Below are 22,514 nucleotides of genomic sequence, written 5' to 3' on the forward strand. Positions count from 1 at the left end.
CTCTCTCTGCTTCTGCCCAGCTCTTTCTGTCGCTTCCATTTAATGCTCTGAGGAATGTGTTGCCGAGCAAATGCACGATGACCTCTTGACTGAGCTTCGCATTAAATGGACAGGGGACTGCTGTTCTTTCCATCCTGCAAAAGCCTCTTTTTTTTAGCATGCTCATGAATTGTGACTTGTTCAGGCCTCTCGGCCACTGTTTGTTGTCTTATTTTTAAATGCCTATTTTTATGTTACTTGCTTAGCAGGGCTGTAACTCAGTGGCAGAACCCTTGCATGGAGAAAGTCCTAGGTTGAGTTCTCAGAGACCCTCTGCCAGTCAGTGCAAGCTATATAGAGCTGGGTGTTCTCTGTATAAGGGAGCTCCCCGTGTTCTTTGGAGGGAAAGTCCTGTAGCTCAGTGAGAGAGAATGCAGGAGATCCTAGATTCAATCCCTGACACCTCCAACTATGACTGGGAATGTCCCTTGCTGGATACCCTGGAGAGATGCTGCCAGTCAGTGTGGACAATATTGAGTTAGGTGGACCAATGGTCTGATTCAGGATAAAGCAGCTTCCTTTGTTATGAATATCGATGCAAACTAGAACTGCCCCGGTTTCCAGTCTGTTCAATTCAAAACGTAGGGGCTTATCTTTGAACCTGAGACCCAGAGACCTGCCAGTAGGGCTGTGCTGAGGAATTGCAATTCTGTGGATTGAAATGCACAAATCTGCAGATCTGGGATGGAATCCTTCTTCAGATTTTGCACCTGTTTGCACTTTCTTGGTGGGAGAGCATGCACACAAAAATGAGAAAAATAAATAGGCAACGTTTTGAAGAAAAGAAGGAGAAAAACCGGCTGAGTTCTGTTGGCCATTCCCCTTTAAATCATGCAGGATTATTCATTGACTGATAATCTCTAGATTCAGGGGGCAGAATGACCCTGGAACCTGATTGTTGGGGCATTGGCATGATCAGGTAAGGACTTTGGGGCAGGTGTCCAGAGTCCAGCACAATGAGTAGGAAGGCCACCAAATTAATTGGTTCTGGTTTAGCACTTTTTGGAGTAAGTTAAAAAAAAAACCCATCTAAATCAGGGGCATGAAACCATGCAGTTCAAAGTTTGGAATCATAAAGCAAAGAGGGGAGGAGAGAAAGGAAACCAAAGGTGGTTGAACCAGCCTTGCGCCAGGCAGATGTAGGGCAGAGCAGTATTTTATTTCCTATTTATTGGTTTCATGAGATTTGTATCCCGCTAGATTGCAAAACCAACCAACCGCAAAGCAAAAAGAATAGAGCAATATTATTAACTGAAACAATCAAAACATTCAAATAATTAAAACCAGCAATAAACTAAAAACACATCAGCATTGTAAACATCCAGATAGGTTTGTCTAAACCAAAAAGTTTTTAGCAGGCACCAAAAAGAATACAGTGAAGGCTCCTGCCTACAATCAAGTGGCAGTCAGTTCCAAAGTGCTGCTAGGCTAAAAGATGGGTTTCTTATACAGTGGTACCTCAGGTTACATACGCTTCAGGTTACATACGCTTTTGGTTACACACTCCACTAACCTAGAAATAGTGCTTCAGGTTAAGAACTTTGCTTCAGGATAAGAACAGAAATCAGGCTCTGGCGGCGCGGCGGCAGCAGGAGGCCCCATTAGCTAAAGTGGTGCTTCAGGTTAAGAACAGTTTCAGGTTAAGTACGGACCTCTGGAACGAATTAAGTACTTAATCCGAGGTACCACTGTAGTACAAAGTGACTTTTGAACTCCTATCCCTTCCCAGGGATTGTGTGCAGTGGTGTCCATTGGGAGGGTGGAAGACCAACAGTAGGTGGAGCCAAAACCAACGAGAAGAGAAGCCAACTGATTTTAGTCTTGTCTCCATCCTCCTCGCCTGCTGAGTTCTGCAGAGGGCAATCTGCAGGGGGCAGGACCCCATCCCTGGACTTGCTGAAAGTAAGAAGGGAGGCAGCAGTTGGTGGGGCAGAACCTTGTTCACCCAAGTTGTCCAGCCTCCATGCAATGATTTCCTCACCACTGGCAATGGTGGAAAAGATATTCATTATGCCGGCTCCAGGGTTGCTGTGGTTTCTTTCTTGATTTGAAGGCAGGTTTAGAGGAAGTTATAGGTACTTTATAGGGACGCGGGTGGCGCTGTGGTCTAAACCACGGAGCCTAGGACTTGCCGATCAGAAGGTCGGCGGTTCGAATCCCCGCCACGGGGTGAGCTCCCGTTGCTCGATCCCAGCTCCTGCCAACCTTGCAGTTCTAAAGTATGTCAAAGTGCAAGTAGATAAATAGGTACTGCTCCGGCGGGAAGGTAAACAGCGTTTCCATGCGCTGCTCTGGTTCGCCAGAAGCAGCTTAGTCATGCTGGACACATGACCTGGAAGCTGTACGCCAGCTCCCTCGGCCAATAAAGCGAGATGAGCGCCACAACCCCAGAGTCGGCCATGACTGGACCTAATGGTCAGGGGTCCCTTTACCTTTTTATAGGTACTTTATAGAATAATAGAATTGTAGAGCTGGAAAGGACCCCAAGGGTCATGTAGTCCAACCTCCTGCAATGCAGGAATCTTTTGCCCAACGTGGAACTCAAACCCATGGCCATGAGCTTAAGAGTCTCATACTCTACCAACTATCTGCTTAATTTCTTTCTCTGCATCCAAGGAGGGAGGTCTAATGCTACGTTTGGTGCTTGCAACACCCTCTCAGGAACTGTGGGTTGAGTTACCTAGATGTATCACCATTTGTAAAGCACTCACATGATTATTTGATTAAGCGGTATACAAATCTTGCTTGTGTATGGGTATTGCTTGCTGGCTTCCCACAGGCAATTGGTTTGTTATTGTGAAAACAGGATGCTGGACTAGATTGGAGCACTGGCCTGATCCAGCAGGGGTTTTCTTATTTCTGATTTTCTTACCAAAGCGCTGCACCAATAAGTACAAAATAACCCCTCTGCAGCACCACAAATCCAACTCAGTGGTGTAATGTTGGAAAATGTCAATCACTTCTCCTACCTAGGCAGTTATCTTTCCACAAGGGCCAACATTGATGCTGAAATCCAGTGTCACCTGAGCTCTGCGAGTGCGGCTTTCTCCCGATTGAAGTGCAGAGTGTTTGAGGACCAGGACATTCGTAGGGAAACCAAAATGCTTGTTTACAAAGCTGTAGTACTGCCAACCTTACTATATGCTTGTGAAACATGGACCACTTATAAATGCCATCTCCAACTCCTCGAAAGATTCCATCAACAGTGTCTCTGAAAAATTTTACACATCACTTGGGAAGACAGGTGAACTAATATCAGTGTACTGGAAGAGGCAAAGATCACCAGTGTTGAAGCAATGATTCTTCAACATCAACTTCGTTGGACTGGTCATGTTGTGTGGATACCTGATGATTGTCTTCCAAAGCAACTACACTATTCCGAACTTAAAAATGGAAAGTGTAATGCTGGTGGTCAACAAAAGAGGTTTAAAGACTGTCTCAAGGCAAATCTAAAGAAATGTAGTATAAACACTGACAACTGGAAACACTGGCCTGCGAGCCCTCCAGTTGGAGAACAGCCTTTACCAAAGGTATCATGGGCTTTGAAGACACTCAAACTCAGGACGCAAGGGAGAAATGTGCTAGGAGGAAGAAGGAACACTTGGCAAGTCCACACCATGATCAACTCCCACCCAGAAACCAATGTCCCCACTGTGGAAGGACGTGTGGATCCAGAATTGGCCTCCACAATCACTTATGGACTCATTGTTAAAACTGTGTTTATGGAAGACAATCTTACTGGGCTATGAGTGATCGCCAAGGAAAGAAAGAAGACACTAAATAAGAATAAGGAAATAATATTATTGACAGGGGGAAGCGAGCAGCAATGGGAACTCTCACTTCATTTAGAGAAAAAAATAGAAACTACTTAATTGATTGAACAAACCAACTTCTAAGTGGTTGACATAAACCAATTATTAATAATAAACAAATAATACACAAATATTTAAAACAAGCATAAAGAGCTAAATTATAAGACTTGCCTTTGTGCCCTCCTTGTGGGAGCCCCAGAGGCATTTTAATGGTCATTATTGGAGACTGGATTAGAAGGGCATTTTGTCTCATTTAGCTGCAGTTTTATAAGTGCAAGAGGTTCCTCCTTGTCCCCCCCCCCTCCACACCATTCATGATATTTATAGAGATTTTTAGAACTTGACAATTGGACGAAGAGGAAGAATGACTTACAAGGCATGTTGGAGAATTCTGAAGAAAATAGAAAGGGAAGTAGATGTTGGCTTATTCTCTCCGAAGGCAGCCCCTGTTTAGGGAAGCTTTTAATGTTTAATAGGTTATTGTATATTAATATTCTGTTGGAAGCCGCCCAGAGTGGCTGGGGAAACCCAGCCTGATGGGCGGGGTATAAATAAGTTGTTGTTGTTGTTGTTGTTGTTGTTGTTGTTGTTGTTGTTGTTGTTGTTGTTGTTGTTTTAACAATGAGTCCATAAGAGCAGAAATCAGTGCAGGGAATATGAACAGTATTTTCTGTGGTGTTGCTTTCAGTCTGCAAACGGTACAGAGTTGATTGTGTTCCCCAACCCGACCCCAGATCTGCATTGTGCTTCCTTTGCATCGTGTTGAAAGGGTGCAATAACACAAAGACAATGTAATTTGCACAAATCGAGCCATTTTGCCATAGTGGACAGCGAGATTAAGAATGCAGGTTTTTGGCCTAAGAGGAACTGCAGTGGAATGGAAATGGCGCTGAATGCAACGAGAACATGGTGGAATGGAAACATGCCTGCTTAGGAGGCTACATGCAAGTCCTAGCAATGGTCATTTGGGTCATCCCATTCACACACACAAGCTATTTCACAATGCAGTGGCTAACCTGCATGTGGAAAGCTGGTCTTGGCTTAGGCAGAAAAACATTTGTTTTGATCCAGCAAAGCCTTTGAGGCTGTAGTATACATGTGTGAGCGCAGGCCCACCTAGCTCTTGGCTGCAGTAACCTTCGCATCCCCTATTCAATCCCGCTTGCACAAACGCTTTGCTTGTGCATGAAAACGTAGACAGGTTTTAGGATCTGAAGCAGTGACTTGTAAGAATTGGCTTGATAGCATACACCAAGCGCAGCCTTCCAGATTTTGCTGGACTCCTCAACTTCCATCACCCCCAGCCAGCATGGCCAGGGATGATTGGAAATGGAGTCCAGCAATATCTGGCGCCCTCATTGGAGGAGCGGGGAAGTGAACCCGGTTCACCAGATTACAAGTCCACCACTCTTAACCACTACACCACACTGGCTCTCCACATCAGTCTCTATCTAGCTCAGTCCTTCTACACTGACCAGCAGTGACCGTCCAGGATTTCTGTCAGGGGACTCTCCTCTCCCTCCTTGGAGAGCTGGGGACATTTTGTATGCAAAGCACATCCTCTGCCTCTAAAAGAGATACCCACCCCTTATTATTTGCATCTAGGGCTGTAAGGTACACTGCATCTGAATGAGGAGGTTCTACCTAGGACCCACGTACCTATTGGGCCGCCTCTCCTGGTATGCCCCGCAGAGGACCTTAAGGTCCACAAAAGACAACACCTTGGAGGTCCCAAGTCGCAAGGTGGTTAGATTGGTCTCGACTAGGGCCAGGGCCTTTTCAGTACTGGCCCCGACTTGGTGGAACATTCTGTCACAAGAGACTAGGGCCCTGCGGGACTTGACATCTTTCCGCAGGGCCTGCAAGACAGAGCTGTTCTGCCTGGCCTTTGGCTTGGACTCAGTCTGACCCTTATGTTTCCCTCCCCTTATGGTTTTGATCTGTGGGGTACTTTTAAAATGAGGCTGCATTTTAAATTGTATTTTAACCTGTATTTTAAATTGGTCCCCCCCCCCCCCGTTATATTTTTATTGTAATTTTACTGGTGTTAGCCGCCCTGTGCCTGACTCTGGCTGGGGAGGGCAGGGTATAAATAATTTATTATTATTATTATTGTTGTTGTTGTTGTTGTTGTTACCGAGTAAGACGTTTTGCTGCCACTGGGCTGGCAGCTGAATCTTTCTGGCAAGAGGGGGACATTCTCCACCACACCTGAAGTAAAATGCTAGTTTTTTGTTGTTTAGTCATTTAGTCATGTTCGACTCTTCAGGACCCCATGGACCAGAGCACGCCAGGCACTCCTGTCTTCCACTGCCTCCCGCAGTTTGGTCAAACTCATGCTGGTAGCTTCGAGAACACTGTCCAACCATCTCGTCCTCTGTCGTCCCCTTCTCCTTGTGCCCTCCATCTTTCCCAACATCAGGGTCTTTTCCAGGGCGTCTTCTCTTCTCATGAGGTGGCCAAAGTCTTGGAGCCTCAGCTTCAGGATCTGTCCTTCCAGTGAGCACTTAGGGCTGATTTCCTTCAGAATGGATCGGTTTGATCTTCTTGCAGTCCATGGGACTCTCAAGAGTCTCCTCCAGCACCATAATTCAAAAGCACCAGCGTCGACGATCAGCCTTCTTTATGGTCCAGCTCTCACTTCCATGCATCACTACTGGGAAAACCATAGCTTTAACTATACGGGGGGAACAGACCGACCATATGACATTCACACCTCTGTTTTCCTACAAAGGAACATCTTGGGGTGGGGGCACTCAGGAAGAACAGTAGCGGGGGCTGCCACCCACACTCCTCAGCATCTTCTGCTTAAGGCAGGTCGCTTCACTTTGGCTAATGGTAGGGGAGGCCCTGGTTATCATGATACCAAGCCGATCTAATCCCTCCCAGTCCCTTCCCACGGAGAGATAGAACAGTCGCTCTGCAAATCGCCCTTCTGAGTTGCTGCAAGGGTCAGGGCACTTCGCACATGGTGCTGTTACGGGAATGACTGTGGGTGTTCCCTGGTGAGAGCAGGGAGGTCCAGGGGTGGGGAGAGCTAGCCTTTTCCTTCTTTTTAGCCTGAGCTTCATTTGAGAGCGAGAGCAGCAGAGGAGAGAGCAATACTACTCCCTATAAATACATACTTGGCATAATTAGTAGGTAGAAGTGGTTCTCTCTGGAATTTCTGTATTTCGGGTCTATGTTATTCCCCACATGTTTTCTGCTTTGGTTTCTATTTATGTTTAAAGAGATACTTACCTAATTGTAATCTGTGGGACTTTTAACATGTGGATTCCTTTGCTTGTACTTTGTGTGTTATTTGTGATTTTCTTTTTAGGGTGTTGCAAATCCTCTCAGAGATTTTCTGTGCAATATGGAGCAGATTCCTAAATAAAGAATCCTGCTTTTCTAATAATAATAATAATAATAAAAACCCATCCAAGTCAGCAGTCATCATATAACATCTTGTGTCAGTTGTTACTATTTGTTAGATGTAGCTTGTGTTTTTAGTTGTGATAATATTTTGTTTGCTTTTGAAACGTTTAGAGTTGGTTTAATTTTTTTAAAAAATACTGAGTTCCTTTGGAAGGAAGGGCTGGACAAAAATCTAACGAAACAGAAGTGCTGAAGAGTTCTGTGAAGCATCTGAACCTTGCCAATTTTTAAATTTTTTATCTTGAGCAGAATTCGGGTGCATTCCTGCCCTCTGCCGAAATGCAGCGGCAATTGTGCTGTCAAGCCATTCAAAGAAGGGGAGGAAGGAGTTGAAGTGGGAAGAAAAGGAGGGCTGGTCAAAATGTTTAAAAATAAAAAAATTAAAAAATTTAAGAGGTCAGAATCCCTGGCTGGTTAATCATCAGCAGGAGATAAAGGGACCCAAAGTGTGTTTGCTCTGCATTGCAACTGAAGTTTGTTTAGAGATCTTGAGCACGGCTTGCTTAAAAGGTTAAAACTCTTGCATACAAAATGCTGACGTGGCTGAATTTTGAAGGCACAGAACTGTGAAGTCAGGCCTTTTCTGGCTACAAGCAGAATTATAAATAGTTGTTTTTTTTAAGAGATCTACTTGGCAACAGGAGCTGGTCAAAATAAACCCCAGCTCCAGAGCTGAAACTGACACAAGCTCAAAAAAGAACAGTTGGTATCTTGGGAACTTGCTGCCGTGGGATACTTTAATGGCAATTTTTAATGCTATCCTATGCAGAACTGAGTCTTGACTTTTAGCTATTGGTATGAGGTTTTTTTTTTTTTTTTAATGTAATACATCATACACCCAAAGGCAGAAGAGAAAAGAGAGTACAGGGGTACCTCCAGTTACGAACAGGATCTGTTCCGGAAGCCTGGACATATCCTGAAAATTTCGTAACTGGAGGCACCCTTCTGCACATGTGTGTGGCGCAATTGAGTGCTTCTGTGCACATGCACGGTGTGCAGAGCACTTCTGCGCATGCGGCGAAACCCAGAAGTATACACTTCCAGGTAGGCCGCGTTCGCAACCCGAGGATTATGTTGCATGTCGAGGTCCTCAGGGCCACCCCAATAACTCACACATCACACAGAATTTTTTGTTTAAGATGCTTGGCATAATTTTGGCCACAACTTTATTGAAATACAAATTTGTGAGTGGTTGCTTAGGCATTGGTTGTGACTATCTGCCCCCACCATGGAGGACAGACTGACATTCCGCACGATGCGAAAGTCAGAATAGGGGAATACACTTGGGGGTAACGCGGAGCAGGGAACCTGCCCTCACCCCAAATGCAACCAGGAGCTCATTGCTATGGCCCAAGCCCCCTTGACAGAGTGGACAAGCAATAGTTAGCCCCCAATTCCTTTAACGGAATCCCTTGCAGCAGCAGCATTAGAGAGGCAGGCACTCAACCTACCAAGGGTAGGCACTCAACCACTTCCCCTCAACCAACCAAACCATAAACCAATGCCTAACTGCAACCTTACAAGTTGTGATGATTTGCTACGCAGTAGGCAAAAACCAAATGGCCCCAGCCAATCAGCCAGATGGACAAAATTCCTACCAGGCCCCTGCCCCAAGAGCAGACAACCCCATGACAGGCATAGCAAGGTCAAAGCGAACAACCCTAATTCTAGGGAGGGGGGATGGGCAATCCGATGCACGGTCGAAAAGAGGAAGCCCTAGCCTCGTGCAAGGAGTTTTAGCATTTCTGGCTGTCAGTCAACAAATGGCAACATTAACTTCTTCCCAACAACAAGGGAAGCCCCAATCGCATCAGTGGCCAACGATAAATTAGCCTGCCCCCAACTTTGGAGTGTCCTGGCGGCCCCCACTGCAACACGTGCTCTCCATTAAGGAGAACACGTTTTACCCGAAGGTAATGTAACCCGAGGGTCCACTGTACACTGGCAGCATGTGCCGAGTCTATTACTTGGACATCAACAGTCCCATACTGTACTGTTAAAATAACTGTACCACAACATTATCCAGAGTTGCATTTGTATCTCAGGAGGCAAACTTGGTGAGAGAGAGCAATCAAAACAAATTTAGTTGGAATTAAGGGTGGCAAACAGTTCTCCCTTTCCCATAAAATTGTATGGAAGCTATTTCATAATTCAATATGGTGGTACCTCAGTTTTTGAATGTAATCCGTTCTGGAAGACGGTTCGACTTCCGCAACGTTCGAAAACCAAGGCGCAAAGGGCAGTCTGCAAATTTAATTGAGAAAATAAGTGACTGGCAGGTTAAATTGACAAATTATGCCGAGCTCGCGAGAATAACGGGAAGAATAAGAGATCAAGATGAACAGAAATTTCAAGACAATTGGGTTAAATATTGGACGTATATTGGAATCAAATTATAAAAGACACTGGCGGGACTGGAATAACTCTAACAGCAATGGGTTATTATCTAAAAGAGATAAAATACGTGCCTATAGAGTCTATCTGATACTTACCAAAGGAGTGGAGGGAAGTCCAAGGCTCGACAGAGCCTAAAATAATTGTATTTATGATTTATGGAGTGGATATATTATGTGTAACCTTAATGTTGGATTTTGCATACGTCTATATGTATATATGTATAATATCAATAAAAATTTATCAGTGAAAAAAAAAGAAGAGAAAATTGAGTAACACTCAGCGGAAGGCATTTGACTTCTGGGGCATGTTTAAAAATGGAAGGATTAACTTCCGGGTTTTCGGCATTGAAAAACCGAAACATTCGATTTCCGAGATGTTTGAAAACCGAGGTACCACTGTACTAATTTAAAAAAAAACAAAAAGGAAAAGGAAAGAGAAAAGAAAATGCAAAGTCTTAACTCTTGTCTCACACAGAAAGAGGTAGAGCCTCACAGCTTTCACTTGGGAGCTTCCCTTTCTTCTCCCGGTCTCCCACCCTGGAAGATCTTCCCCTTCCTTGCGTCTCACCTCCTAAGGGTGACAGGCAATTAAACCGAGCAGTCAATAACGAGATTCCTTTTGTGCCGGGGATTCTTCCAGGGTCTGCTTGCCAGTGGGGAGCAGGGCTTGAGCAAACGGCGAGGGGGTGTGCAATCAAAAAGCAAACAATTGCAAAAACAGACAACAGGTACAGTTCTTACCCGTGTCCAGTAAGCTACATTCCAGCCACCCAAAAGTGGCTGCACATCTCTGTGTTCTCTATTCAGGCAAGCATAAACCTGGCACTACCAGGACCTCTGACAGAGGCAGCCTGTTGATGTGACATTGCTCTGTGTAAAGAGCTGAGGGGGCTCAGATCCAAATCCAGATTGCTGGTTCTCCTGTTTTGCATCCTAAACTGAAGCCATGCTGAAGGTTGGGACTCAGTCCAATACATGAAGTGCTATCACTAAGGAAATGACATAACTGTTGTTCCTATTTCCCCCCCAGACAGAAAGGTCTGTGTTCCCAAGCTAGAAGATCAGTGTCATGGATGGAAAATTGGTTCTGCAGCAAGCTAAAGACAACCCCCCATTCTTGGACAAAAGCCATGGGTCGCACCTGGTGAAGAGGGCATGTCTCCCTGTTTCAAAGCTAAAGGTAAAAACCTCCCTTTCTCTGCAACAAATGGTTCAAAAGCATGGTCCCTAGCCTTGTCTCCCTCTATTTTCCTTCCGCATATTAAATTGTAAGCTCCTTGAGGCCAGAGACTTGTCTGTTTTTATCTCTGTGGTTGAGATGTTATATTATCTTGAGACAAGAGCTCCTTTGTCAACTCACATTTTCCTTTGTGTTCACCCCAGATATTCCTCGGGGCGCTGTCGTTTTCCTTCTTCTCCAAAGCATTTACGGGAAGCTACATGAAGAGTGTGATGACTCAGATTGAGAGGAGATTTGAAATCCCATCGTTTGTGGTCGGACTGATCGATGGAAGCTTTGAGATAGGTATACCCGTTTCCTTCCCCGCATCCCTCACAGAAGGTAACCTACCATAGTTTCGCAGTGGAAAGGCCTTCTGCCACCCCCACCCCGGAATTCATCACATCTCTTCTCCTGATGTAGGAAACTTATTGGTGCTGATCTTGGTGAGTTACCTGGGCCCGAAAGTTCATCGTCCAAAGGTGATTGCGGTTGGGTGCCTCATCATGTCCCTGGGATCATTTGTGTCAATTGTGCCTCACTTCATAATGGGGCGGTAAGTACAGCATTAACAATTACCAACATTAGCATCCTTAGGGAAATGCCTGTCACCAGGGAGGGTGGTCCATGGGCCAAGACAGATGAGCATCAAACAGAGGACCAGAGTGTTGTGAATGCTTTGTAGAGGGAAGGACTATAATTAAGCAGCAGATCAATTCTCAGCATCTCAAAGTTGGACTGAGTGGAGTCAACCATATCTGAAGCCTCAGAGAGTTTCTGCTGGGCAGCGTAGACATTTGTTTTGGCCCTGTGTCATTGGCAGGGAATGCTTGGATATCACACACTTCATTGGGGCTCTGCTGGAGAAGTTTGGGCGTACCAAATATCAAGGATAGCCATTGGGCATGGCAGCGTTTGGGCTGTTGTCGAGAAGCCTTGGTTGTGAGGTCATGGGCATAGGCCCCAAAGTCTGGTTGCGATGGCACTGCTCCCGCAAGGAAACCAGGACATAAAATTAGTAAATAACTAAATAAATAACATTTCCTAACTTTTTGGAAAAGAGCAGTGCATCATTCTTATGACATTGCACCATTTGCCATGAAGCAACCATCAATTGTCTCATTGCCTCACAAAGCAGCTGCCAATAGGGTTGTAGTAGACCATCTGCTTCGCATGTAGAAGATACCATGTTCAGTTTTCAGCGGCATTTCCGGGTCGGGCTGGGAGGAACACCCTGCCAGCTGAGCTAGATGGATACAATGCTTTAACTTTAAGTTAGCTCCTGTGCTCCTATGTACCACTCAGGATTAAAGGGTATTAATAGTATCATCATCATCATTATCATCATCATCATCATTGTTATTATTAATAAATATTTTTAAACCCTTCCATGTTTCCATCACACGGCATTTGTTTCTTCCTTCTTCTTTTTAAAGTTACAATTACAAGAGCATTGCGGTTTCTGTGACCAATTCTTCTGCGAGTGTGTCGGCTTGCTCAACAACCATTCCTCCCCACCATGTGATAGATGACTTGGAAAGTTTTCAAAATGCAAGTGCTCTTGGTAAGAAAAACTTTGGAGGCTCCCGAGGTGGGCTGTGTCCCAGTCTCTTGGTGTGCACATGAAGAGATGCAGGACATAGTTTCATCATGTAGACTTATAGTCTCTCTCATGCCCCGACACCTTTTGGCCAGGTTGCTGTATGGCCTTTACCCCCACAGAGCTACAATTACCAGCACCCTTAATAAACTAAAGTTCTCGGAATTCTTTGGGGTTTTGAATGTGTGTGTTTTGAATGTGCTTTAAATGTATTGCTGAACGCACATTGATCTCTGAGCAGCAAGAGACTTCAGCGGTTTCTGTGCTTACCCAGGTGAAGGCCAATGGAAATGCGGGTGTCTTTGGGACATATGCAGTTATTTGCACATCTATACAACCCAAGCATAGGATGGAGGGGTTAGCCCCAAGCCTCTACTTTGGGTCTCCAGCTTGCAGCACCAGCCAAAACTCACACAACTCCACTTGGCCTATTGTTCTCCATTTTAGGATTGACGTGGCTTGAGCCAAGTGAGGTGAGAAAAGGCCCACCCATTTGTCTCTATGGCAACATGTCTTTGGACATGTAAACTGTGATACGTAACTGGACAGCTACAGTATGACCATTCCCTTAGCAAAGGAACTAGATAGACCTGTTTACAGCTTTCCTCTTATACATCCTACCTGCACAGGATACAGGATTGCAGCTTTGGAAGGGACTGCTGGGTATCATCCAGACCAGCAGTTACAATCGCTTTGTGCCCTCCGCTGCTGCTACAGTTGCTATTACAGTTGCTCCTCTTCAATATTGCTTGCCGGACCAAGGCTTTCAGTTTTCAGTGTCCAGGTTTGGCTGGCATTCAACATCTGTAGCTGAAAAATCTGTTTCCCATCGTCATTCTCTTTAACTGAGAACTCAGCTGGTCGAGTGTCCACAGTGCACTTTGCGAGCTCCCTTTTTCTAACAGCAAACTTAGATGGCTGAGAGCAGGCAGGATTTAAGCCAGAACCAGGTCACTGGGGAACAAGCAGACTTATGGGGAACTCCAAGGTTTACAGGAATATAAAAAAAAACACACCAAAAAAGTTGGGAAACAGATCTGCAGGGGGAAACAAAAGCAAAAGGTTCAATGAAGACTCAGCACATTCAGTGCTCATGGAATAGTGATAGTACAAGCAACTTTTCTTCTTCTTTGTCTCTTTGACTTTGTTTTTGTAGTTGTTCTTGCTGCTGTCCCAGCTGCTGGCCACTAAGTAGAAGCATGCAATTGAGAGGGTGAGGCAAAAGATGGCAGAACAACAAATTCTCATTGCACCTCTGTACAGTAGGCTAGTTTCTACACGCACACCAACACACATCTGTATCCCACCCAGGCAAGCAAGACACATGATCAAAGTTCAAGGACACATTCCACACAGGCAAAAACACCCATGGATGGTGCAAGGGAGACAGCAATGGGATGTGGCTTGGGGAGAGTCACTTGGAGGGCCACATTTGACACCCAAGACAGTCATTTCCCGTTAGGCTAAGGGGCTAACCCTACACAGGGGTCGGCAACCTAAGGCCCATGGGCCAGAAGTGGCCCATGGAGACTATTTAACTGGCCCACGAGCTGTCCCCAAACCGAGCCACTCGCTTGGCAAGTCCCCATGCGCTGCGCTAAACTGGTGCGGCGTGGCGCAGGGACTCTCTTCCGCGGCTCTGGAAATTGCTTCTGCACATGCCCAGACACCAAAAATAACGTCTGCATATGTCCACGGCACCAGAAATCGATTCTGTGCATGCCCAGATGCCAAAAATCGCCCCTGCAATTTTCACCATCTGGGCATGTGCAGAAGTGATTTCCGGCGCCATGGATATGTGCAGACATGGTTTTGGGCATTGCGCTGTGCTGGTCTGGCCCATGGAGAATCTCCACAAGAGTGATCCAGCCCACGCCCAGTAAGCCTTGCCAACCCCTGCCCTACGCAAACCCAAAGTCCCTAAGCTGGTTGGATGGCACCTTGTACATCTCCTTCCAGCAACTCCTGCAGCCAAGCTGGTGCCAAACATCTTGCTCTGCTTTCCTTTGGACCACGTCAGTGATACTGAGAGGGGCATCTTGTCATCTGGGCAGCCCAGGACCTCCATATACACTGCCCAGGCTTGCGCCCAGGGGAGGTCACTTTGGTGCTGCTAAGGCAGCAAAAACAACACGGGAGGCAGCAGTTATGAGTTATCAGTCTCTGCAGCCACAGCAGATGCTGTGATCCATGGACTCTCCTTGCTTGGATGTTTTTAAGCAGAGGTCGGGGGGCCATTTGCTATGGATGCTTTAGCTGAGATTCCTGCATTGCCCCATGGGGTCCCTTCCAGCTCTACAATTCTGTGAGACAAGTGCTCTAGATTTCATAGAATCATAGAGTTGGAAGAGACCACAAGGGCCATCGAGTCCAACCCCCTGCCAAGCAGGAAACACCATCAGAGCACTCCTGACATATGGTTGTCAAGCCTCTGCTTAAAGACCTCCAAAGAAGGAGACTCCACCACACTCCTTGGCAGCAAATTCCACTGTCAAACAGCTCTTACTGTCAGGAAGTTCTCCCTAATGTTTATTTTAATTGGTGCAATGGCATGGCAGTGGCACTGGTGGTGGAATCTATCCACCTTTTGCTCTGTGCCACCTCCACAGTTTGCATCTCTGCCCCCCTGACCCTTCGAAGCTGCCAATAGCCCTGCAAGGGAAAACGAATAGGGCACAGCAGATTCGTTCACCAAGCTGTGTGCCATCCTTTGCCCGCAGGCTGTGAAAAATCGACGAGCTCCTACCTGTGGCTGTTTGTCCTTGCTGGGAATATTCTTCGTGGAATCGGTGAAGCTCCCGTGATGCCCCTGGGGCTGTCGTACATCGATGATTTTGCCACGGAACAAAACTCAGCCTTTTACATAGGTAAAATAAGCGAGGCGATCCCATCCCATTAAAGATCAGAACTGGGTTGAAAAGCAGCCTTCCGAAGGTCTGCATTGTCCTACCAGCTCTTGGCTCCTTATTGGCTGCTTTAAAATATCTTAAGGCTGTTTATGTGCTGGTTTAAAATATTTGTGCCTTCTCAGTCACAAGGCAGCTTAAGAATGCATATCAACCACCAAGGCAAACTGAACAGATAAAAAAGTGAGCAAAATTTGTCTGAAGAGGAAAGGGCCTCCTCCCTGCCTCATTTGCAGGTTTTGATCAAAGCATTTTGTCAGGTTTTGGAAAAATAAAATTGGGGGAACTATCATTGGGTATCAGTGGAGAGTCTCACAGTGGCCTGCAATTGCTAGCTGCCATCCTTTCTATCCCAGAATGACACATGGTTTCCCCCAAAGAAGCAGCCATTCCCAACACATTGAAAAACTGCTTCCCTAAAAATAATAATCAAGGGAGGAGTAATGTATGGTGCGGATTAGATCCGAGTCATGGCACAGCATTGCTCCAAGGTGGGGTACCTGGGATTGGAGTGAGATGATGGTTTTTAGTGGAGACTACCATTCTTTTTAGGGACGCGGGTGGCGCTTTGGGTTAAACCACAGAGCCTAGGACTTGCTGATCAGAAGGTTGGCAGTTCGAATCCCCGTGACGGGGTGAGCTCCCGTTGCTCAGTCCCTGCTCCTGCCAACCCAGCAGTTCGAAAGCACATCAAAGTGCAAGTAGATAAATAGGTACCGCTCCGGCGGGAAGGTAAATGGCATTTCCGTGCGCTGCTCTGGTTCACCAGAAGCGGCTTAGTCATGCTGGCCACATGACCCGGAAGCTGTACGCTGGCTCCCTCGGCCAGTAAAGCGAGATGAGCGTTGTAACCCCAGAGTCGGGAATGACTGGACCTAATGGTCAGGGGTCCCTTTACCTTTACCATTCTTTTTCCCCAGAACCCCAGTTGCAAAAAAACACTCCCCGTTCCCAAAACACAACAACACCTGTGTAATTGGATGGAGATTCACTCCACTTTTGAAGGTCTCAACACAGCCTTTCCCAAAGACTTGTGGCTGCATTCCCACTCTCACTTACCTGGAAGAATTGATCCACTGAACTTCTAGGGCTTCTTTCAGATGAGACATATATAGGATTGCATTCTGGGTCTTTGATCAGGTTGGGATTGCTTTCTGGTAGGGCAGAGAGGGGCCCTGGCAGGCCGCTCTGGTTCCCCACCCTGTTCTTCTGCAATGCGGACAGCAGATGACCCAGACTTTTGCCCAGCCTTCTACCCTGGCAGAGAGTAGCATGCCCAAAGATCGCCTCTTCTCTTCATAGATAATCTTTTGCATGCACTGTAAATAAGTCACTGTGCTGCCATGTGATCTTCTACAGGAATAGTGAGGGCGTTGGGAATGTTTGGACCCTCAGCTGGCTTTCTGCTTGGATCCTACTGTGCTAATCTGTGGGTTGACATTGGACTGGTAGATACTGGTAAGGAACAAATACCCATAATCGTATCCAGTGTTTCTTCTCTGTTAACATTGACTCTCCTGTCCAGCGTGTGCTAAGTGCCAATTGTCCTCTTCTGCTGTGGCTTGGTAGCAATTGTCAGGCCAGACCCTAGACAATCCCCAGTAGGTCCTTCTGGAGCCCTGAGCTCTGGAAAATATTGTCTCAGCAAAGGACCACAGCCATCAGAAGACTGAAGAAGGTGGGCAAGGCTTTGGGTTCCAGTGACTTCATTCCATGATGCAGAAAGGGCCTGTTAGGAATTCACAAAATTAAGGTTCTCAGAGAGTTTCTCCACCTGCAGAACCAAAATGTGGATTTGCACCTCTTTTCTCTCACCATTAATGTGGGGGGATGTAATCACAGGATGCTCTTCCCCATCCCAGTTTTGTCCCAGGCCTCTCTGGGAATGTGGGCTTTTCCTATCCTTGGAAGATCTGCAATGGCCAAGATTGAAAAGCCCTGCATTTAAAGGGTGGAAGTTCCAGGACAACACTGGGGTGTGTAGGATGTCTTGTAGATGTCCTTACATTAGTGGGGAGACAGGAAGGTGGAGTTCCACATTTTGCTGTGGTGTGGCAAGCCCAGAATCCAACCAGCTCTCTTCCATCAGATGAAAGCTGTGTATTATCATCCATAGACACTTCCTAGAATATTTACTATTGCACACAAATAAATTTCAGGCTTCCTGCTCAGACTCCCTGTTAAACTAAACTAAACTCCCATTTGTGGTTTTAAGTGCATTCTCCTACAATCTCTCCAGTTGCTGGATATTATCCTCTTAACCCTTCTCTGGCGCTAACACCCTCCATCTCCTAAATTCCTCACTTCCTACAGTGTTACCTCTCATAGCTGTCATCGTTTCCCTTTTTTTAAGGGAAATTCCCTTATTCCAAATAGGATTCCTCGCAAGAAAAGGGAAAAGTTGACAGCTATCCCTCCACTTAGCCTGTCTCTCAGGCCCCATCTGCCCTATGCATTTGAAGCAATATTATAGCACTTTAAACAGCCATGGCTTCCCCTAAAGAATCCTGGGAGCTGTAGTTTGTTAACGGTGCTGAGACCTTCATTTCCCTCCCATAGCTACAATTCCTATTGTGGCTGAATGGTCAATCCCATTTCCCAGTGATGCACTGAAAGAATATTTCTGAATATCAGTTGGTATGGATCACAGCTGGAAGGGTGCTATTGTATTTGTGCCTACGTACCCAGAGACATTGGGTGGGAACAGGGTGCTGGACTCAATAGGCCCTTGGTCTGATCCAGCAGGATTTTTCTGAAGTTCTTACAATATGCCTGAAAAATCACCCATGGTTTTCATGACTGAGCTGTGATTGCAGTTTAGATCTTTTAGGTCCACATCTAACTTTTTTTTAGCTGGACCATACAGTGGAGAGGTGAAAGGTCAAACTGGGAGCCAACTGAGAACTGCAGTGATGAATAAGCAAAGTAGAGCAAAAGATGTAGATCATATTTTTTTTTCCATTTAAAGAGGCTAAAAGTTCAATCTCTGTCCTTTTCTCCCAGATACATTGACAATAAATTCTAAGGATGTGCGCTGGGTTGGTGCCTGGTGGCTTGGAATACTGTTATGTGGAGCCATCAGCATTGTGGCCTCCTTCCCTTTCTGGTTCCTGCCTTACTCTTTGCCAAAACAAGGAGAAGAAAGGATAATTAAGAAGTCGGGCGATGTTTACGGAAACTCCAAGGATAGCTGTGGTAAAATGGAATCTCCAAAACCACCACGGCTGAAGATCTCCAAAGCAACAAAAGGTTGACTGCTGAATCTCCTCCTCCTCCTCCTCCTCCTCCTCCTCCTCCTCCTCCTCCTCCTCCTCCTCCTCTGGCTCTCCTTCTCTAGTTAATGTTGAGCTTCCTAAGAGCAATCGGCTCGGTGGGTGGCCCACTTTTGCAATGTGGTCACCTCCTTAAACAAAATAGAGCAGGACTAGGGAAACTTGACTCTCCAGATGTTTTTGGACTCCAGCTCCCATCAACTCCCACAGCATGGACAGTGCTCAGGGATGATGGGATTTGTAGACCAGAAACACAGTGTCCTTATTCTGGGGTGATTGCAATTTAAAGCATAAACATACACCCCAATATTATTGGAAGGTTACGATCCCTTTTATTAACAGCTGGCACTCACCCCTACTATTTTGAAAACAGACGTGATCTGTGGTGAAAAATGTGTGGTGATTCAGATAATTGGTCTCCATGGTCTCTTTTTGTAAGCAGATGTCCATGTAAGCATGTCAGGAAGGAACACAGGAATCTGCCTTCTACTGAGTCAGAGCACTGATCCACCTAGTACTGTCTACACAGATTGGGGGTGACCCTCCATGGTTTTCTTCCTGCCCTATCTGGATTGAACCTGGGACCATCTGCATGTAAAGCAGATGCAGGAGCAGTAACTTGAGTCAGGGTACATACAGTCACCCAGTTCCGCTGGTTTCTTGAGTGGGGTACCTTCATGAATTGTCGTCCCAGGATTCCTCTCAAGTTGCCCTGGTTCCCGGTACATGCTGGTATCTGCCATGGGGTCCATCCTCCAAGGAGGTCTTCTCAGATTTTGACCACAGACCTAGATCATATCCTTAACATTTTTCACATAAAACTCATTAAGAAGAGTTAACTAACAATTTGCTGAATGGGAACCATTTTACACACTGCATTCCTCTCTCCCATCTGTACAATTCGCAACTACAGTGGTACCTTGGGTTACAGACGCTTCAGGTTACAGATGCTTCAGGTTACAGACTCCGCTAACCCAGAAATAGTAACTCGGGTTAATAACTTTGCTTCACGATGAGAACAGAAATTGCGCGGCAGCAATAGGAGGCCCCATTAGCTAAAGTGGTACCTCAAGTTAAGAACAGTTTCAGGTTAAGAATGGACCTCCATAATGAATTAAGTTCTTAACCTGAGGTACCGCTGTAGATCTGAAGTTACAAATCTGAACACACACACACACAAATCTAGGCAATGTAAATTAGGCTCAGCAGTAGACAGAATCAGGAATGGCTTTTGATCCCGTGGGTGACAATAGAGATGATCATAAGCCTTTCCTCTGCAAATACACTTGCTGATGTTCATTTTAGATATGGATATATTATATTTCCTTTCCAGATTTCTTCCCCACTTTGAAGAAGCTACTTGGAAACACTATCTTCCTGGTCTATTTACTCCTCATTGTCCTTCTGTACAATTCTGTCGTTGGCATGATAACATATGAGCCAAAGTTTATGGAACAGCAATTTAACATACCTGTTTCAAACGCCATCTTTTATATCGGTACGTAAACTCCTCTCTTTGTTGTTGCGTTTCTGGCTTGTTGGGGTAAGTGTGTGTGTGTGTGTGTGTGTGTAAGCACATGCAACCTATGTCAATGTTCCCTTTTCTTTTTCTAGGTGTGTTGCTTTTACCTGCTACAATTGTGGGACTGTTCCTCGGAGGTTTTATCATCAAGAAGTTCAAGATGCAAGTGACAACTATGGCGAAGTTTGCCTGTGTCACTTTTCTGATTACCTTTCTACTTAATCTGCTTTACTTTGCATTCAACTGCAATGACCTTCAGGTGGCTGGCTTGAACATCAACTACTCTGGGTAAGTTGCCATATTCATTTTTGGGACTGTGGGGCGGGAGATTCCATATTATACTGACCGTTGGTGCATTTTATGTTGTGAACTGCCCTGTGATCTTCAGATGGTGGGTGATATACAAATTTAATAAAGAATAATGATCTAACTGAGTCTGCTGGGGATGTCTCTTCATGCCTGCTCCTCTGCTGTCTACTTGTTGATCATCTACTCATCTACAGTCTCCTGAGTTCGCATTTAATGGTGAATCTACCTGCCTGGAACTTACCCAAACATACACGAGAACTAACATGCAGCCATCATAGTGCCACTCTGAATTTTACAATGCATTTCAGTATTATTAATAATAATAATAATAATAATAATAATAATAATAATAATATCCTGTCCTCCCCAGCCAAAACCGGGCTCAGAGCATATAGGAGGGTAAAATGTGCATAAGAATGCACGCTAACTATCTTTTACTGATGTTTTGCTTTTTGGTCAACCACTTTGCAGCCTTTCGCAACCTGTGGGTCCCCAGATGTTGTTGAACTACAACTCCCATCACCCCTAGCTAGCAAGGCCAGAGCTCAGGGATGATGGGAGTTGTAGTCCAAAAACATCTGGGGACCCACAGGTTGAGAACTGCCGAGGTTTCATCGCTATCAGGTGGTATATGAATTTTGTTGCATAAAATAAATTGGTGAAACTAACATGCAAAAATGGGTTATATTTGAGAAAACATGCTTTGCCAAAATGCAGATATAACAACAACAGCCATTTATTACTTGTACCCCACCCAACTGACTGTGTATATATCTGTGTGTTGGCCTTGTTTTCCTTTTCCCTGAAGGCTTTGCTTCTGTTCCCTTTAGCATCAAAGAACCATCCTTCTCTAAGGAAGTATTGTTAGCTGCCTGCAACTCTGACTGCAGCTGTGATGCAAGCCACTGGGATCCCGTTTGTGGAAGCAATGGGGTCACCTACATGAGCGCGTGTTTAGCTGGCTGCAAAGCATCAGTGGGAAGTGGAAAAGATATGGTAAGCGCAGATACCTGTTTGTAGGTTTGCTACTTAAGAGGTTCATGTGTTCGTAGGATTGTATAGAGTTGGAAGGGACCCCAAGTGGCATTTGGCCCAACCTCCTGCAATGCATAATAATAATAATAATAATAATAATAATAATAATAATAATAATAATAATAATAATTTTTTATTTCTACCCTGCCCATCTGGCTGCGTTTCCCCAGCCACTCTGGGCGGCTTTGAACAGAATATTAAAATACAATAACCTATTAAACATTAAAAGCTTCCCTAAAAAGGGCTGCCTTCAGATGTCTTCTAAAAGTCTGGTAGTTGTTTTTCTCTTTGACATCTGCTGGGAGGGCGCTCCACAGGGCGGGTGCCACTACCAAGAAGGCCCTCTGCCTGGTTCCCTGTAACTTCACTTCTCGCAGTGAGGGAACCGTCAGAAGGCCCTCGGAGCTGGACCTCAGTGTCTGGGCAGAATGATGGGGGTGGAGACGCTCCTTCAGGTACACTGGGCCGAGACCATTTAGGGTTTTAAAGGTCAACACCAACACTTTGAATTGTGCTCGGAAACGTACTTGGAGCCGATGTAGGTCTTTCAAGACCGATGTAATGTGGTCTTGGTGGCTGCCCCCAGTCTCGCTGCCGCATTCTGGATTAGTTGTAGTTTCCAGGTTACCTTCAAAGGTAGCCCCGCATAGAGCGCATTGCAGTAGTCCAAGCGGGAGATAACTAGAGCATGCACCACTCTGGCAAGACAGTCCATGGGCAGGTAGGGTCTCAGTCTGTGTACCAGATGGAGTTGGTAGACAGCTGGCCTTGACACATAATTGACCTGCGCCTCCATGGACAGCTGTGAGTCCAGAATGACTCCCAGGCTGCGCACCTGGTCCTTCAGGGGCACAGTTACCCCATTCAGGATCAGGGAGTCATCCACACCTGCCCGCCTCCTGTCCCCCCAAAACAGTACTTCAGTCTTGTCAGGATTCAACCTCAATCTGCTAGCCGCCATCCATCTGCCTCCAGACACTCACAGCT

General features: G+C 45.7%; 1 protein-coding gene and 1 long non-coding RNA gene across 7 annotated transcripts in view; both read left to right on the forward strand.

Moving 5' to 3' along the window:
• LOC310825982 (solute carrier organic anion transporter family member 1C1-like) overlaps positions 1–22,514 on the forward strand; it is a 33,602-nt gene that overhangs the window by 542 nt on the left and 10,546 nt on the right. For 3 of the 6 annotated variants that reach the window (XR_014555588.1, XR_014555589.1, XM_083700290.1), the window contains exons 2-11: positions 10,695–10,844; positions 11,048–11,189; positions 11,307–11,439; positions 12,320–12,447; positions 15,204–15,350; positions 16,749–16,847; positions 18,393–18,638; positions 19,995–20,159; positions 20,276–20,471; positions 21,323–21,488. Coding sequence is in view for 3 of the 6 variants with exons in the window: in XM_083700290.1 (XP_083556416.1) it covers positions 10,734–10,844; positions 11,048–11,189; positions 11,307–11,439; positions 12,320–12,447; positions 15,204–15,350; positions 16,749–16,847; positions 18,393–18,638; positions 19,995–20,159; positions 20,276–20,471; positions 21,323–21,488 (1,533 nt within the window). In the remaining 3 variants the exon portion in view is untranslated. Of the gene's footprint in view, positions 1–6,913; positions 6,989–10,694; positions 10,845–11,047; positions 11,190–11,306; positions 11,440–12,319; positions 12,448–15,203; positions 15,351–16,748; positions 16,848–18,392; positions 18,639–19,994; positions 20,160–20,275; positions 20,472–21,322; positions 21,489–22,514 lie in introns of those variants that run through there. The other 3 variants (XM_083700292.1, XR_014555590.1, XM_083700291.1) reach the window with 3 other exon arrangements.
• LOC310826334 overlaps positions 2–22,514 on the forward strand; it is a 343,986-nt gene continuing 321,473 nt past the window's right edge. The window contains exons 1-3 of the long non-coding RNA XR_014555761.1: positions 2–1,490; positions 1,734–2,114; positions 2,482–3,324. This is a non-coding gene — a long non-coding RNA (uncharacterized lncRNA). The remainder of the gene's footprint in view (positions 1,491–1,733; positions 2,115–2,481; positions 3,325–22,514) is intronic.

The sequence above is a fragment of the Podarcis gaigeae genome (genome assembly GCF_964106915.1).
Source record: "Podarcis gaigeae genome assembly, chromosome: 10".
In the NCBI taxonomy this organism is placed as follows: Eukaryota; Metazoa; Chordata; class Lepidosauria; order Squamata; family Lacertidae; genus Podarcis; species Podarcis gaigeae.